The 18,032-nt window shown below is 59.0% G+C and overlaps 1 protein-coding gene across 1 annotated transcript; it reads right to left on the minus strand.

The window, feature by feature from the left end:
• FGF3 (fibroblast growth factor 3) lies at positions 10,690-17,612 on the minus strand. The gene is made up of 3 exons (XM_018042771.1): positions 17,393-17,612; positions 15,058-15,161; positions 10,690-11,064 (listed from the first exon to the last, which is right to left on the minus strand). Exons 1-3 carry the CDS (start codon positions 17,610-17,612, stop codon positions 10,690-10,692), a joined length of 699 nt encoding a protein of 232 aa, XP_017898260.1.

Genomic DNA, 18,032 nt, shown 5'->3' on the forward strand with positions numbered 1-18,032 from the left:
GGTGCGACCCAGCAGGGACGGAAGCACCAAGAAGCCCCTAGGGTCCTCAGTCAGCAAGACCCACCTCGGGCTTGTCGCTGAGGTCACTGCCACCTGCTGGTGGGCGGTGGTACTACAGTCAGGGGTGCCTTGGCCGCGGCCCGGGATGACCCAGCCCCCACCCGCTGTCCTCCTATTGCGCCCAGAGCATGGGAGGCCCCATCAGTCCCACCCTCACAGAAAGACGTGCAGCCCTGGCTGTGACGATCAAACGTACCGATTTACAGATTCACCCATTTAAGGCGTGTGATTCGATGGGCTTGTATCCTGCTGTGCTCCATCACCGCATCACTGTCAAAACGTTCTCCTCATCCCAAAGAAGACCCACACCCATTGCCAGTCTCCCTCCAGCCCCTGGCAACCGTCCACCTGCTTTGCGTCTCCATCGACTTGCAGATTCTGAGCTTTTCGTATAAACGGGGTCCTAAGTGTTTGGGCTTTTGTGTCTGGCTCCCTTCTCTTAGAGTAATGTCTTCAGAATTCATTCACATTGTATTAATAGCATTTATCCGAACATCATTCCATTTCATGGCCAAATACTATTTCATCGTATGGCTATAGAGCATTTTCTTTCTCCGCATCAGCTGATAGACATTTGGGTTGATTCCGTTCTTTGACTATTGCGTGTGCAGGATTTTGTGTGAACCTATGTTTTCTATTTCTTTGGGCACCTACCTAGGAGTAGAATTGTTGGCTCACAGGAAACTAACATTGTAGAGAATGGCCAGATGGTTCTCCATGGTGGATCCACCATTGTGCCCACTCCTTGGGGAGTGCCTGTCCTTGGGGATCCTGTGGGTTAGTAGTACAAGCCCTGGGGCCCAAGAGACCCCAAGGAAAATGCTTAACCTCTCCGAGCAACTTTCTCATCTGCAAAAAGTGATGAGAGGGTGTAGCTGACACTGCCGGGGTTCCAACATGCAGACCCCAGGGCTTCCTGTCACAAGCTCCTGGGTTTCTTTGTCTGAGGGGAGTGGGCCAGAAGTTCAGCGAGTGACTGTCACTGTGCTGGCCCGCACCCCTTAGTTGGGGACCAGCTGTGAGTATACAGTTACTTAAAGATTTTTCTTTTAAAGCATGGGCTTTGCAGCTGGAAGCACATTTAAAAAATATATTTATTTACTTATTTGACCGCGTCGGGTCTTCGTTGCCGCGTTCGGGTCTTCTATCGAGGAGCACGGACTCTCTAGTTGAGCTCAGTAGTTCAGCACTCGGGGTTAGTCGCTCTGTAGCTTGCGGGATCTTAGCTTCCCCACCAGGGATTGAACCTGAGTCTCCTGCATAGCAAGGCAGAGTTTTAATCCCTGGACCACCAGGAAAGTCTCTCAATTACTTACAGATTAAGTTTGATTATGTGAATGAAAATAACACAGCGCTATGGGGGGAAAATATCCCCAATTTTGGATAGAATGGTCACAGAAAGTCTCTCTGAGGAGGCAACACCCTGAGGAATGAACATCAAGAAGCAGCCAGTGAGGCGAAGGGTCAAGAGAAGAATATTCCCGGGTGGCAGCACGTGCAAGGGTCCTGCAGCAGGGAAGAGCCTGGCATGAATGGAGCAGTGGGGCTGGAGTCAGGGATGGGAGAGAGAGCAGAGGAGGCGGGAGGAGCTAGAAGAGCCTCCTGGTGAAGAGACGACCCTTTTCCAAAAATCGCTGATGCCTGTTTCTTGCCTGGACGTTCAGTCTACTCTCCTGAGACAAGATTTTGAGCTTGCATGCGAAGAGTCTTTGGCGGCAGGAAGGTCATTCTTTAACGTCTTGTAAAGAAAAAGGAACCCAGTCTTAAGGATCAAACAGGTGGGGCAGGTTTCCCCTGCCAGCCTCCTCCCCTTCACGTATTCTGCCGGTATCCTCCAGGGGCTCCAGGGGTGTCCCCCCTCCTGGGAAAACTGGGAGGTCCGCCTCACTCAGTCGAGGCAGGCTGGCCTGGCAAGGGGTTCTCTGCGGAGGAGGCGACAGGCTCTAGAGCCCACTGCCCGGGCAGGAGCCCCAGGCCCAGCCTGGCCAGCTCTGCCATCTTGCCTGTGTTCCATTTCCATCCTGAGAGTCGTTTCCTCACTGAGCAGTGGAGACTGAACCCCTGTCTCCCAGGATTGTTTGCAGACGACCTGAGATGTCAGACAGTGTGAGTTTGGAGAACACGTGAGTTGCCTGGAATGGTCTGGCCTTGAGTCAGTGCTCAGTGAGGGAGAGATTTTAATCATTCTCACCATGACGATCTCCACCCAGGGCCACAGTCGGGTGGTGACATCACAGCTGACATCAGAACCCCTGCCACCTGCGTGCCAGGCACCAGCCTCCATTCCTAAGTGGCACTGAATCTTCAAGACAGCCCTGTGATGTGGTATCATTGTTGTCGCCATTCCGCAGAGGAGGAAGCTGAGGCTTAGAGAGGACAGAGAGCCATACCCAGCCCCAGAGCCCATCAGTGGAGCATCAGTCAAGGCACCTGGGTGGGCGGGCCTCAGTGGAGACTCAGGTTGGCCCAAACCCAAGGCCTGCAGTCCTAAACAGCCCTCGCTGCGAAGCCAGTCCTTCCTGGACCCTGTATCTCACTACCATGCTCCCAGCCCTTCAGTCTTCACCTCGCCATGTCCCAGGGTGGCTCCAAAGGAAGATAAGGAAGCTGGCAAGTTCTGATTCTCACAGAATCATCTAGATGATGGCTGACTAGCCACAAGGCACTGGCTTTTGACAAGGGGTCCAGACTGATGGTGCCCCATGGTCCTAACTGGAGCTGCTCCATGTTCCCTGAATTTCTCCAGCCCACTGCTCCTAACCCACTTCTTGAGAGTGGTACCTCTGTCTCCTGTGAGGCTGGAAGCCACTGATGGATAAGCATAAGCTGTTTTACCCATGTAGAGGGCCTGGTTTTTGGCTGCTGTAAACTCAATGGATGGATGGTAATTGAGTGGATAGATGGATGGATGGATGTTTGGGTGGCTGGAGAGATGAATGGATGAATAAGCAGATAAATGGATGGATGGATGGATGGATGGTGATGAATAGGTAGGTAGATGGATGGATGGATGGATGGGTGTGTGGATAGATGGAGAGATGAATGGATGATAGGTAGGTAAATGGATGGATGGATGTTTGGATGGATAGAGTGAAAAATGGATGAATAAGTAGATAACTGGATGGATGGATGGAAAGATGGATGGATGGAAAGATGAGTGGGTGATAGGCAGATAAATGGACGGATGGGTGGGTTTTTGGATAGATGGAGAGATGGATCAGTAGATGAATGAATGAATAGCCTGCCCAGCGCATAGAGTTTCCCGGGAATTCCCACATCGCTATCAGCACTGTGCGTTGCCCCATGAAACTCTCCTTTCACTCCTCACTGTTGAGCCCGTTAGAGGAGAGCACCACACAGCAAGCCCCCGGGGAGGCTCGCTCTGTTCTTGGTGGGTCTCCCAGATCTCACCCGCTCATGGCTGTGCAGCTCTTTTCATAGGCCGGTCGCCATCTGTGTCTCCCCAGTGGATCTGGAGGGTTGCTGTGGGAGCCCATTTGACAGGTGGGAAGATCGAGGCTGGGAAGGGGAGGCAGAGCTGATCCTGGGCTCTCACAGCCGGTCATGAGACCACAGATGTGGCCGAGGTCATATTTGAACCGGTGCGTCTGAATCCAGCACCTGTGCCGTCTCTCTCCCAACCCGGAAGCCCGTCTCCCCAACCCCATTCCGAGGGATGGACGTACCGCCCGCCAAGACCGCTCAGGCATAAATGTGGCTGCCTGGACATTCCAGCTACTGCAGCCAAGGGGGCTGTGGGTCAGCTTCAGGCTGTATCTGACTCTGCCGTGGACGGCGGCCCAGGCAGGGTCGCCCTCCAATGTCTGGGCGCTGATTGTAAACCCACCTCTTCACCTTTCAGAGTCTTTCAACCCCCTTTGAACCTGCCGCGGGGTTCGAAGGCCCACTGCCAGCAGCAGAAACTTGGGCACCCAGAGCCTGTCCTGCCTTGCCCATCGGAGGCAGAGTGGGACCACAGGGCCAGGGCTCAGGGGCCAGCTATGAGTCCTCGGTCTGCTGGCTTCATGCAGGCAGGGAGTGGACTGGGCTAAGCAAAGAGGCTCACAGCCCCAAGGCTGGCCAGCTGCCTCTCCCTCATATGAGCTCTGGGCAGGCAGGCATGACCAGCCGGCCAGACCCTAAAGATTCTTTGCTTCCCCAGTCTTCTCAGCCCTGTTTACTGAACATCCCTGATGCTCTTCTCAACCACCTACTTTTGGTGGGGAGGACAGTAAGACCAGGTTCCCAGGGCCTGCAATCAGCGCTCTACAGCTACTTCTCATGTTCTTTTGCCATTTCATCTACTTTTTTTCCCGCTAAGACAGCGAAATAAATGGGTTACATTCAGCTACAGCTGTGAACAGAACGAGTCCAGAATGTCACAGGTCCAGGGCCAAGGCCGAAAGGGGCCGTGTTGATATGAGCAAGGTCTGTCTCTCAAAGGTGGTTGACGCGATAAGAATGGCCATAAATGTTCTAGATCCCCCAAAATAAGCTTAGACAGGAGGCATGTTGTCCGGCACTTTGTTCCAGGGTCTCTAGCCTCAGGCTTCCCTTGTTTCTGCTCCATGGGGAACAAGTTGGCTTGGACCTCTGCCTCACCTTTTTTTTTTTTAAGTTTTTTTTTTTTTTTTTAATGTGGGGACCATTTTTAAAGTCTTTATTGAATTTGTTACAATACTTCTCCTATTAAATGTTTCGATTTTTTGGCCACAAGGCAGGTGGGATTTTAGCTCTCCAACCAGGGACGGAATCCCTGCATTGCACGGCGCAGTCTTAACCGCCGGGATGCGAGGGGGTCCCCCCTCACCTTTCTTATTTTCTGCTTCAGCCCGTGGTTCTCTCTCCACGTCACTCTCACGGCGGGGAGGTTTCTCAGAAGGTGCCACTAAGGCCGGGAGCCCGTGGATCCGCTTTCAGGCGCACAATTTTCAGCGGCGCGTTCACAAGCGTGCGTCTCCACCATCACTGTCTGTTTCCAGTACCTTTTCCTCATCTGAAGTCGAGACTCCGTCCTCACGAGCCACTGACTGCCCCTGCTCCTCCCCTCGCCCCTGGCCCCCGCCATCCTACCTCCTGTCTCTACGAATTTAACCACACGTGCACGAAGCAGGTGGCCTCAGGCAGGATTGGTCCCTCTGTGTCTGGCTTCATTCACTGAGTGTCATGTCCTCCAGGCTCATCCACCTCATAGCCCGAGTCAATCTCCACCTTCTTCAAGGCTGAATAACATTCCATCCTACAGTTGGAAACATTTCACTTGTCCATTCACCCGTCGATGGACACCTGGGCTCTTTCCATCTTTTGACAGCTGGGCTTAATCCTTGCCGTGCAGTGGGGTGTGGTGAGTACCCATCGGCGCCCTACTTTTGCTCCATTTGGGCCTGTACCCGGGGATGGGGCTACTGGACCAAGTGTCGATTCTATGCCTCACTTTAAAAGAATTTTTTTAATTTGTATTCATTTATTTTGGCTGCTCTGGGTCTTGGTTGCTGCATGTGGGATCTAGTTCCCTGATCAGGGATTGAACCCAGGCCCCCTTGCATTGGGAGCTCAGAGTCTTAGCCACTGGACCAGGGGGAATGTCCCCTCTGTGCCTCCCTTTTCAAGGAACCATCATCCTGTCTTCCACAGCGTCTGCCGCAATTCAGGTTCCTGCTCCTGCAGGTGACCGGCCCAAAGCCCCAGATCCCCTGGACGGCACAGACCTGCCCCATGCCCTCCAATCTCTTCCCCTGCCCCCCAACTCCTGCCCTGCCCTCCTTGGCTGGGCAGGTAGGGGAGGCTGTTCCCAGAGCCTCCGGGACTCCCCGTCCCAGCTCAGGTGGCATGAACTCCCGGAGCTCAGGGACCTGGTCTCCAGCCTCTCCTGCTGCAGGCAGAGCCGGACGGCCCCGGGTGCTGGGTCCGCCGGGCTCCACTCTCACCCTGGTTTCCCTTTCGGGGGCTCCTGCCCACTCCTGTGGCCTCCTGCATGCAGCCCACAGCCCCTCGTCCAGGAGGGCTCTCTGGGGGCTTGACAGCTCACGAAGGAGGGAAGACAGCATCGACACAGGACCTGAAGGGGCGTTCAGAGGGCTGGGGGCCTCCTGAGGGTGAGGAGGCAGACGGAGGAAGAAAGCACTTGGCGGGGTGTGGACGGGGATGTCCCCAGGCGTGTCCCCAGGGGCGCCAGGCCAGAGCGTCACTCAGGGCTGACCCATGCCAGCTTCCATGTCCTGCAAACAGGCCAATCAGACAGAGAGAAGCCAGGGCGGCCAGTGGCTCTGAGGTGGGTGGGCCTTGATCCCTGGGCAAGAGGAAGAAATGCCTGTCCCAGGAGGATCCCCCGGCCTCCCAGGGGCCAGGTCGGGGAGGCCGAGGGGAGCAGCAGCAGAGCCACCTTCTCCATGCACCCGACTTGGACCCTGGAGCCCTGGCACCTGAAAGACCCTCGCCCTGCAGGGACCTCACCTGGCTGGCACTCAGCCTCCCTCCAGGTGCAAGGCACACCTCAGCACCCTCGCCTGAGAGGTGGGCGTGGCTGCAGCACTGGCCACACAGGGGAACCCCTTCCCCAGAGCGCTCTTGAGCCTAAGGCCATCTTTGCAAAGTCCCAGGGACATAGCGGCTCTTAGTGACGCGGGGGCCAAGGGCTAGTTTCCACTGCATGTGCTTTGATGCTGCCATTGTTGTTCAGTTGCTTGGTCGTGTCTGACTCTTTGCAGCCCCATGGATTGCAGCACTAGTCTCTGGCTCCCCTTGTTTCTGCTCCACAGAGGAGCAAGCTTCACTTGGACAGGCTTCCCTGTCCTTCATCATCTCCCGGAATTTGCTCAAACTCATGTTCATTGAGTCAATGATGTCATCCAACTGTCTCATCCTCTGTTGCCCCCGTCTCCTGCTACCTTCAACCTTTCCCAACATCAGGGTCTTTTCTGATGAGTTGATTCTTTGCATCAGGTGACCCAAGTATTGGAGCTTCAGCTTTAGCATCAGTCCTTCCAATGAACATTCAAGGTTGATTTCCTTTAGGACTGACTGGTTTGATCTTGCAGTCCAAGGGACTCCCAAAAGTCTTCTCCAGCACCACAGATCAGAAGCATCAGTTCTTTGGCACACAGCTTTCTTTATGGTCCAAATCTCACATCCATATGTGACTATCAGAAAAACCGTATCTTTGACTAGACGGACCTTTGTCGGCAAAGTGATGTCTCTGGTTTTTAATATGCTGTCTAGGTTGGTCATGGCTTTTCTTCCAAGGAGCAAGCATCTTTTAATTTCATTTACTTACTTACTTAGTTCAGTCGCTCAGTCGCGTCCGACTCTTTGCGACCCCATGGACTGCAGCACGCCAGGCTGCATTTACTGAAGTGTTTTTAAATGGACATGAAATGTTCCGGACGGCCTCACCCTAACTTGATGACATCTGCAATGGATCCCTTTGGGGTCCATTTGCATTGCTTAAAGACCAAAAAGCTGGTTTGGAGGCAGTGTCTGTGGTTCAAAAGCAGAAAGGGGTGGGAATGCTCATGCAGGCCCCACTTCGGAAATCCCCTGAAGCCCCCTCCTCGGCACCCCAAGGTGCCCCCACGGCCCACATTAGATGAGCCTGGTGTTGGCTGCTCGGTGGACCCTGCAGATTGACGTCCTCGGAACCCTCCCTGGATCCCATGCTTTCAGCCTGTGGACTTCTTGCGCTTCCCCCTCATTCAACAGAAACAGGGTCCCTCTCCCTTCAGGGACCACATAAGCGGCAGCACAGCCGGGCCCCTTGCTCCCTATACAAGCTTGCTCGGGCAGCTATGACAAAGTTCCACACACCTAACAGCTATAAAAACAGAGATGTGTGGTCTCCCAGTTCTGGGGGCCCAAGGTGTGGGCAGGGCGGGCCATGTGGAGGTGTGGTCCAGTCTCTCTCCTAACTCCTGGTGCCATGCAGTGATGTCTGCTGTACAGAAGCGTCACCCCAGTCTCTGCCCTCATCCTCACCTGGCACCAACCTTGTGCCCAGGTCTGCCCTCGTCATCCCCCTTCTTACAAGGACCCAGTCACCCTGGGGCAGAGAGCGTCCAGCTCCAGACAGCCTCACCCTAACTTGATCACATCTGCAATGAGATGTGGCCAAGTTCTGAGGCCCCAGGTGGGCACGGGGCAGGACTTCAACATATGAACTGTGGGAGAAGTGAGTCAACCCACCACGCCCTCCTGTCCCACACCCAAAATGAAGCGGCTTGGCTGGCAGAGGGGTCCATAGTGACCCAAGGGTGCGTGCACGTGTGCTGAGTCATTTCAGTCCATCTCTTGGTGACCCTACAAACAGTAGCCTGCCAGGCTCCTCTGTCTATGGGGATTCTCCAGGCAAGACTACTGGAGTGGGTTGCCATGCTCTCCTCCAGGGGAGTCTTCCCGACCCAGAGATCAAACTCGTGTCTCTTACATCTCCTGCACTGGCAGGTGGGTTCTTCACCACGGGCACCACCTCCACAGCCAGTGAATTACAGAAAACACATGTTCTCGTCTAAGCCGTTTTCAGTATTAACCAAGACCCCCAAATGTCCCCCTCCACCACCTTCAGGGCCTGTCTGCTGATGGTGTAGCGCTGGGGTGGAGGCGAGGCTGCACCCACCTCACGACATGCAGGAACTAGTTCACCCGCTGAGCCTCAGTTTCATCATCTGCAAAATGGGGGCGAAGGTAACACCTGCTCCATCTCACTCCAGATGAATGATAAAACTCAAGGGGATAGCCTAGTATGAACTGATGCTCAGAGAATGTTCCTTCCTGCAGGGGCAGTCAGTCGGGGGAGACAAGCAAGTCTGACTTGCTGAGCGGGGCAGGGGTGGGGAGCCGAGTCCCTGTCTCCATGCCCAGCAGCTCTTTGTGAGACTGTTACCCGTCATTGCACAGGTGCTGGTGCTGAGCCACCCCCTGCGTGTTTGGCAAGTGTGAGTGACGTCAGCAGGAACAGCACTGAGCTCCTCTGGGGGACAGGCTCAGGCCACACCCCTCACCTGGACCCCAGGGCTGCCCTGACCCTGGCTCGCACCTGGGCCTGCCCCAGGGGACCCCACCCGTTGCTGTTAGAGAAGCAGATGTGGGGAGCGGGCGGGGATGGCAGTGGGTCAGCCAGCTACGGGCTGTAAGTAAAGTGTCAGTCGCTCAGGCGTGTCCAGCTCTTTGCAACCCCATGGACTGTAGCCCTCCAGGCTCCTCTGTCCAAGGGATTTCTCCAAGCAAGAATGCTGGATTGGGTAGCCATTCCCTTCTCCAGGGGATCTTCCTGACCCAGGGATTGAACCCGGGTCTCCTGCACTGAGGAAGATTCTTTACTGTCTGAGCCATCAGGAAAGACTGCAACAAACCACGTCCCCTCTCTGAGCCTCAACTTCTCAGGCAAACGTAGGCACCCCCAAGGCCTTGGTGGCAGGTTGGGGGAATGAAGGAGTTCTGGAATGGCTCTGGGTGGCCCGCAGCCCGGGTGCTCAGAATAGCCCACGGAGAAGCACACAGCTTCAAGATGGAGGGAGTTTGGGGAATAGCTACACAAAGTGAATCTCTTCCTTTCTCTCTCTCCACATGTGTGCACACCTATGCACAACTAGGAACACAACCACACGCATACGTAGATTCACGCATGCACACACACACACACACAGGCGCACACCCACACGTGCTGTGTGCTAAGTCCTCTCAGTCGTGTCCGACTCTGTGTGACCCGATAGACTCTAGCCCGCCAGGTTCCTCTCTCCAGGGGTTTCTCCAGGCAAGAACACTGGAGTGGGCTGCCATGCCCTCCTCCAGAGGGTCTTCCTGGCCCAGGGATCGAACCTGGGTCTACTGCATTGCAGGCAGATTCTTTACCGCTGGGCCACCTGGGAAGCCCACATACCCAACCCCCCACATGCAGACACTCAGGGGAATTCACACACACACATACACACACACACACACAGACGCATTAGTCTCTTCTTTCCATCCAAACAAAACCTCTAGTGGTTAAAAAAAATAGTAACTTTCAAAACCAGGGAATTGAAATGTGTCTTTAGCCCAGTTTCTCAGATACAGTCTTACATCTTAAGACATCAATTTGGCACAGATTCCACCATCATCACAAGCAGATTCTTTCAAGTAAAACCTTCAAGTGTGTCTGCAGGCTGCATCCTCATCTATTAAATAACAACGTAGAACAAAATACTTTCAACGTTTTGGTCACACCCCCCACCCACCCACCCATTGTCCCACAGCGCCTCCAACAGCCGGGACCCCTTGCTCCAGCTGATGCTCCCGGTGTGGGCAAGGGCGCTCCCAGCCTTAGCAAATGCACAAGTGTCCCGTTTACAGCAGCCCCCTCCAAGCCCGGACGGGGGCTCCTTGCTGCGTTGACGTGCTGGTTGTTTGAGAGAAGCAGGAAGGGTTGGGGGTGTATTCCGTTGGCCTGGGCAGAGCAGCCGGCTGCCAGGTGGGAAGAGCGAGAGCATGGAAGAGTCAGGGGTGGAGCCCGGCACGCCCGGGTCGGCTTGGACGGCGGGGACTCCAGGCATCCATCGTCTGGTCTGCACCCCGGTCCTGGCGGCCTGAGCTCGGAGCCCAGCCGCGGGGCGGGGACGCTCACGGCCGCCGCTTCCCTCCCCGGGGCGGGGGCTAAGCTCAGCCTCCCGAGTCCCGCGGCCTCGTCTGCTGCCTCCGCCTCCGCTGCCGCGTGGAAGCGGCCCTGCCGCGGGGAGGAGGCCTGGCCTGGCCGCCGCGCAGCCCGGCCGTGCCCAGGAGCAGCCGCACCATCTCGTGGTCCTTGCGGTCCAGCACGCGGGGCAGGAAGAGCGAGGACTTCTGCGTGCGGCGTGTCTTGAAGCCCCGGCGGGGCCGGCCCTTGCCGTTCACGGACACGTACCACAGTCTCTCGGCGCTGGCCGGGCGCCGGGCCCCGGGCCCTCCGGGCGCCGTGCGGTACAGCCGGGAGGCGTAGGTGTTGTAGCCCAGCTCGTGGATGCGCTCCACGAACTCGCACTCGGCGTTGTAGCTCTCCTGCGGGGCGGGCGGGGGCCAGGGTCAGCGCGCAGCGCCCCGCGAGGAGGCAGGCGGGGAGGGGAGCCCTGCGCCGGGGTCTGGGCGGCCTGGCTGGCCGTCTGGACGGACAAACGCGGAATGGAAACCGCTTTTGTCAGCGCCCTCCGCGGGCTGCTGTAGAGCGTCTTCAGCTGGGGGGCTCGGCATGCCTTCCGCCCGCCTAGGCCCTCGTCCCAGCTGTAGGGGGACAGGCACGCCAAGGCCCCCCTCCCGCACTGTGCCAAGGGGCAGGGCTGGGGCACCGGGACAGCCAGCCAGGAGGACTGGCCTCTTCTCCGGGCACTGACCGTGAGGCAGGACACCCTCAGGGCCCCTCTCCATCGGCAGCGGGGGGAAGGGTGCAGGTGGCCCAGTGGACCTACAGACTGGGCAGCTTATGATCCCTGAGGACCTCAGGAAGCAAGATGGGGAGCGCCAGCCCTCTCTCTCCAGTGACTCAGGAGCCCAGAGGCAAGGCTGGAGAGCGTGGGAGGGGAGGGCCTCCCCCAGTAACCGCAGCCCCTCCTCTCTGCTCTGCCCCCTGCCCCCCAGCCCCTCGGTGGAGGCTCAGGGCTCTTTGGGTCTGCGTACAGATGCCACTGCCCAAGATTTTACAGATGGGGAAACTGAGGTCCGGAGGGGTGTCAGACCCCAAATCACAGAGGGATCTGATGCCCCTGTGGCCTGTGCCCACTCCCTGCATGTCGTGGGGCCCTCTGGGGTGGGCAGTAGGGTGGGCTCAGGACAGACCCACCCCACCCCCATGCCGGCACACTGCTTCAGCATCTTAAACTTGTTCCCCCCACCTCTGCCCACACTGAGTGTCTGTGAAAAACTCAGCAGCTGAACCAGCTCTCCTCCCAGGCCCCTCTGTCCTGGAGAAGGTACCTTCTCCCTGGCTGAGGCCCACCCTGCAGGAAGCCTGGTGGGTTTGCTCTTTGCTGGGACACTTGGGGGTGGGGGCCATTGAAGGGACACAGTGCTGTGAACAGGGGCTCAGGCCCTACGGGAGGGCTTCTTGGGGGTGGAACATTGTTTGCACCTTGAGGGGGCTCCTGGATGGGGGGAGGCTACGGGTAAAGGGCTGAGACAGGCTAGAAAAAGGCATCACAGACGCACCAGGTCCCAGTGCCTGTCCCGCCCCCGCGGTCCCACCCCAGAGCCTGCTCCCGAGGGCCCCTCCCCAGAGCCACCCCCACCCCAGGCTCCACCCGCTCAGACTGTACTCCTTGCCATCACCCTTGTCCTCAGGGAGGCTGTTCCTCCTTCTTAGTTTTGCCAGCTCCTGGCGCTGCTCCAGAAGAATCAGCCAGGGCAGGGCAGAGGTGGGGACCAGGCAGAGGTGCACAGGGAGGGCAGGCACTCTCCCAGTGGGGTGACAATTGAAGGGGAGGGCGTGTTCCTGTGGGGCAGGAGGGGACAGGGGCACCCTGGGCAGCAGAATACAGGGGAGGCATGGGCTGGGGGCAGCAGGGCTTGTTCTGCAGAAGACAAGAGGTCCAGAGCCTGAATGGAGATGGTAGCTGTGAAGTGACGGGGGAGGGGCAGGCAGAAGGCGGTCTGGGTTGCTCCACCGTGAGCTGAGCTAAGGAATCTGGGTGATAATCTGGGGGTGATGGGGTGTTCCTGGAGGCCATCAGGTGAGTGGATTTGCAGTTTAGGGAGATGACTGATCAGGTGCCTAGCACAGAGTGTGACGTATGGAAAGTGCCCGGGACACTGAGGAATGAAGGGATGAATGCCAGGTGGATGGGAGGAAAGAAAGGTGGATGGATGGGTGTTGATGGGTGGATGTGTGAATGGATGGATGGATGGACAGATAGATGGATGGAAGGAGACAGGAGGGAGGGAAGGGGGGTGTGGACTGGAGGAGGGAGACCTGGAGGCCGGTAGCTGGGTCCCAAGACTGCTGTGACGGTCCAGCTGGGAGATGACGAGGGTCTGAGTTATAAGAGCACAGGGGTGGGGTGGAGGGAGGCCGAAACTGAAGACAGGGATTCAGGAAGTGTGTTCGAGGACTTGGAGGCGGACTGAGTGTGCGGCCAAGAAAGAAGCAGGTGTCCACCAGGACTCCCGGCTGACCCTGGGCTTGAGTGAGTGGCTGGTGGCGTAACAACTATGGCAGGGGAGTCAGGGAGCTGCTGGATTCAGCTGGGGGTGTGCTGCCCTCTGCCAGGGTAGTCTCTGAGCCATCAGGACATTTGGCGGACCTGTAACTCTGAAGGGAGGTCAGGACTGGGATTGGGGGCTGTCAGGGTGCAAGAGTGGATAAGCTAGCCTGGGAGGGGAGAAGCAAGGTGATGGCCAAGACCAGGGGCTCAGATGGTCAAGAGGCAGGGCAGTCGGAGCAGCACGCACGGGCAAATGGGGGGCTCAGGACGGGGACAAGGGGTGGCAGGGGTGGCCCCTGGGCTGCCTCACCTTCCAGTTTATCTGCAACGTAGTGAGGCCTCCCATGCCAGGCGTTCTGCCAAGTCCCACCCCACCCAGCTAGACCACCGGGCTACCCGCGTGGGACCGGGAACCTCTCCTCTTCCGTCCCCGAAGCCAGCGCTGCCAGCTCTCAGAGATGGAAGCCACAGGGAGACTCTGGCCCACCGGGCAAGCATAATTCTGCCCTCCCCAGGGTCCTGGCCTGAGTTTCTCATGGAAGAGATAGCAGCAGCCAGATGCTTCCTCCCCTGATTCCAGCCCTACCTGCCTCCCTGTGTGAACTTGCCCAATGTGAACAAAGGCCGCCCCTGGTCAGTAAGACCTGCACAAGTACCGCGGGCCAGCTAGGCCTCCCCTCACCATCAGGGTTGGGAGTGACTGTGGGTGGTCCGAGCCCATTTCAGGAACAGAAAGTCAGTTTTGCTCACTCCGCACCAAAGGGGAGGGCTGGAGGGGTCTGGAAAGCCACCGTCCACCTCAAGAAAAAGTCAGACCAGACCCTGGGCTAAGGGCATGTGTTTATAAACCACGCTTGGTGTTTACAGACTAGGAGCCCACATAAAGGAGGCCGGGCGCCCGAGGGTCCCTCTTCCCAGACAGAGACTCCCCCGGGTCACAGAAAGCAAATGGCCATCTTCCTACTTCTGCCTTTCCTTTGGCCAAACCGTGAACAATCTGTGATGGAAAAAACTACCTAAAGGAGGACTTCCCTGAATTTCTCGACGGTGCTTTGCCTGACTTCAGACAGGCAGAGAAATGTCCGTGTTTCCCCTGCAAACACAACCGAACAGAAGAGATGGTCCTCGCCTGCGTCGTCTAGGTGACGGGTGGGTGGGTGGGTGAAAAGCCTCTCACTGCCCAGGGAGCATCAGCTGAACTGCATGTAATGACTAATTGGAGGTAGGAAACTTCCTAGTACATGTATTTTACTCCGTGTATGCCCCGCCCCTGGGGGATGAACACTGCCAACGCCCACAATCACAGGACCCCTTGTTGTGTAGAGACCCAGATGGTACAAAGACTGGGCTCCAAACCTATGTGCCTGGGACGTGGGCCCCATCGCCCTCTTGGTTCCCTCCTACTGACTCACATCTCTTGCCTTTCCTCCCTGTTCCTCACTCCGCTCCCAAGAGACCTCTGTCTGGGTGAACCCACAGAAGACCTTTTGCCTCCCGGACACCCTTGCTTCATCCCCAGGCTCGCCAGGGTCCGTTTATCTTGGTAGAAACTTGGGGCACAACCTCTCCTCTCCTCTCAGTTACCTTGAAGGTGACCGCAGAATGCCTGGGGAAGCGTTTTCTCACCCCACAGCACTGGAGAACAGAGGATATCTCTACCCCGTCAGCTGGCAGCCGCCTCTAAGCAGAATCGGGCAGAAGAGCACCGGGCGGGGAGCCGTGGGACCTGGGGTGCTGGTCCCTGCATGTCCCCAGACAGAGCGTTACACCGCCCATGTCCCTGTGTGTCCTCTGATGTGACGTCCAAGGGAGCCGGCTGCTCCGTTTGTGCCCCGCCCCCAACACGAGGCCCTGGACTCACCGAAGCGTAGAGCCGTCCCCTCTTGTTCATGGCCAGATACCGCCCGGAGAAGAGCCCCTTGATGGCCACAACGCCTACCTCCACCGCCGTTATCTCCAGGATGCCTGTGAGGAGCCGGACAGCCTGTCACTCCCTCCACCTCCCACAGAGCCCAGCAGGGAAGGCTGAATACCCCTTTTCCCTGAGCCAGCTAGGGGCGGGGATGGGGGTGCTGAGGGCAACCCACACTGAAAGGGGGTGACTTTGGAAGTTTGGGGGAGGGAGCAACCCCTGGGTGGGAGGTGCAGAACAGGGAACACCAGGGAAGGCGTCTGCAAGGAGAAGAACGCCAACCTGGGAGAAAAGGAAACCAGCGTTTCCCTGCGCTGGACATGAGCCCCCGGGAGCCTCTCCAGCACTTAGTAAGGCAGTTTCATGATGGGCTGGCCAGACGCGCCAGCTGAGACTGGGGGCTGAGGGACTTGCTCAAGATGGCTCACAGGTGTCTGCACCGGGATTCAAACCCCTTGAACGTGGCAGTGTCTGGCTCTGGAGTGCCTCTGGGGGCCTGGGAGGGGGAGCTGGGCCCTTGGAGAGGTGAACTGATAATGGGATCCACCAGTGCATGGAGGGTGCCACCCAAACCTGCTGGCAGTGGACGTGGGTGGGAGATGATTGTCTCGACCCTGTAGGGTGTTGGCAGGGAGCTCACAGAGGGAAGCCACCTGTGTTCACCCACTCCCCACCCAATGGAAGACAGTTTAAATTTCCCCCAACGCCTTCCGTTAGGACCAAGGGCACTTTTTTTCCCCCTGGGGAGTCTGCAACAAAGCCCCACGTGGGGCCACGGTGCCCCTGGGGTAACCACCGGTGCCCTCTCCAGGGGGCGCCTCTCCGGTCCAGCGTCCTGCCCCCGGCACATGTCAGCGATCACAGGGCCAGGCCACCGGCCGCCAGAGTCTTGCCCGGAGCGTTCGGGGCCCAGGAGGCACAGGATGCGGGCCTCTGGGCTCTCTGGACCGCGGGCTGGGCGGATTCCCCCGCCCCGCCCGGTCGCCCCGGCCTGAAGACCATAGTACCCGCGTCTGGATGTGGGACCAGGGCGGCGCTGGGCTGCCCGCCTTGGATGCCTCAAGAATTTGGATGCTCTGCGACTCCTGGGAGTGGGAGGAGAGACTGAATTTGGACAGAAGCGAAGAATCGCTACCAGGCGGGAGCAGGGGCTTTCGCAGTCCCGTCCCACGCGCAGTGGACGCCCTGGTAACATTGGCTTCCACCGCGCGGCTCCGGAGGCGTCTTTCGAAGACGCCCTCGCCGGGCCGCGGCTTTCCTGGAGGAAGCAGTTTTTCGGCCGCCTCTGGAATACACCGCTCCTTTTCCTGAGCCCGGGGCAGGGAGAGGGGCAGATCGCGGGGCGCAGTGGAGGACCCCGATTCTCTGGCCACACACCCCGCCCACTGAGCTCCTGCCTGGCCCCGAGCTCGGGTCTCCAGCTCCTCACAGAGAGGAGCTGCGTCAAGTCCCCACGGCCCTGAGCTCCTCCTCGAGAAAGGACTCCGCACGAGCCCGGGTCGCCGTGGCCGGAGGAGCCAAACCTTGGGACCTCGCGGGACTCCGGCTCGAGCGCAGTCCTGGCGCGGGTTCAGGCTGCGGGGCGGGGTGACAGTGTGCCCGCGCCCCCAGCACCAGGCGGACGCCCCTGCATGCTCCTAAGCCGCATCCCGTGGCCCCCCACCGGCGACCCAGGAGCTCATCCCGCCGGTCGCTCGGCGGCTGCCGAGGGCAGAGGCGGGAGGGCTGGGGATTCCGGTCTGGGGACACGATTCTCTATCCTTGCGGTCGCCTCCCGGGAGCCTCGGGAGCCCCGCTCTGTCCGGCGAGCTTCTTCCGCGCAGAGGCTGCGCGCCGGGGCGGCAACCTGGGCGGCCGCGAGCCGGGAGGGCGGAGGGGATGGCGGGGAGCCCCCAAGGGCGGCAGGAGGAGAAGGGGTCTAAATAATAAAGAGGACGATAAATGCCTTGTCCAGGGCCTTTTCTCCGAAAAACTCAAACGGCTCAGATTTGTCAGGACCACCGAACCCAATCGAGCGGGGAGTCCCCGGACGGCTTTCCTCACACCTCCTCGGACCAGAGGCGGCGGGGCGCCGGGGGCAGCCACCAGCCGGGGCCTCTTCGGACGTGACCCGCGCCCCCCCACCCCAGCTCCCCTCTCTTCAGCTCCCAGACGTTGGGGGGAGCCCAGGGGACCCCGGCGGTCTCCCTCAGGCCGCAGCGTGGGTCCACGTCCCCAGGCAGGCATCCTTGCCTCGCCAGCCCCCGCGTGGGCACCGCTCCTTCCGGGGGCACCCGACACTCACTGTAGGCACTGTTCTCTAGGCTGCCGTTGACGCGGCCGCTCGGGTGCAGCTGGAGGTGGTATTTGGTGGCGCAGTAGAGCTTTCGGCGCCGGGGCGCCCCGCCGAGGTGCTCGTAGACGCCGCCGCGGCCGCCCGCATCCCGCCGCGGCCGCGCCCCGGGGCCCGCGGCCGGCCAGCCGGGCTCCAGCAGGCTGAGCAGCAGCAGCCAGATCAGGTCCATCGTGGCATCGCGCCCGCCCCGGGGCGGCGGCTGCAGGCGAGCGCGGCGCCCATGGAAGGGACGGCGAGCCGAGCCGGGGCGAGGCGCTCGGAGCCCGCTCCCGCGCCTGGCGGTGCCGACTCCGGCTCCGCGGAGCGGGGGAGGGGAGCGGAGAGGAGGGGAGCGGTGGGTGTGAGGGAGGGAGAGGGAGACAGAGAGAGAGAGATCCTTTAATTTTCACCCCGAAACGGGTGAGATTTCCGTTGCTGCGCAAAGAACTGAAAGAAAAGACGGTTCGGCAACAAAAGGCCGGTGCGGTCCCCAGGCAGAGGCGCGGGAGGCGCGCGAGGGGCGGGAGGCCGGGCGGGGTGGAGAGCCGGGGCAGGGCGCGGCGTCCGAGCCGGGCGCCCCCCGCGCTCGCTCGCCCCCAGCGTGCCGCCG

This window comes from Capra hircus, chromosome 29 (genome assembly GCF_001704415.2).
Source record: "Capra hircus breed San Clemente chromosome 29, ASM170441v1, whole genome shotgun sequence".
NCBI classification, from domain to species: Eukaryota; Metazoa; Chordata; class Mammalia; order Artiodactyla; family Bovidae; genus Capra; species Capra hircus.

Coding starts and splice junctions, on each gene's coding strand:
- FGF3 (XM_018042771.1), bottom strand. CDS start 17,612: ATGGACCTGATCTGGCTGCTGCTGCTCAGCCTGCTGGAGCCCGGCTGG. Junction 15,162..17,392: donor CCTAGAGAACAGTGCCTACA/GTGAGTGTCGGG, acceptor GGCTCCTCACAG/GCATCCTGGAGATAACGGCG. Junction 11,065..15,057: donor GGGGACGGCTCTACGCTTCG/GTGAGTCCAGGG, acceptor CCCGCCCCGCAG/GAGAGCTACAACGCCGAGTG.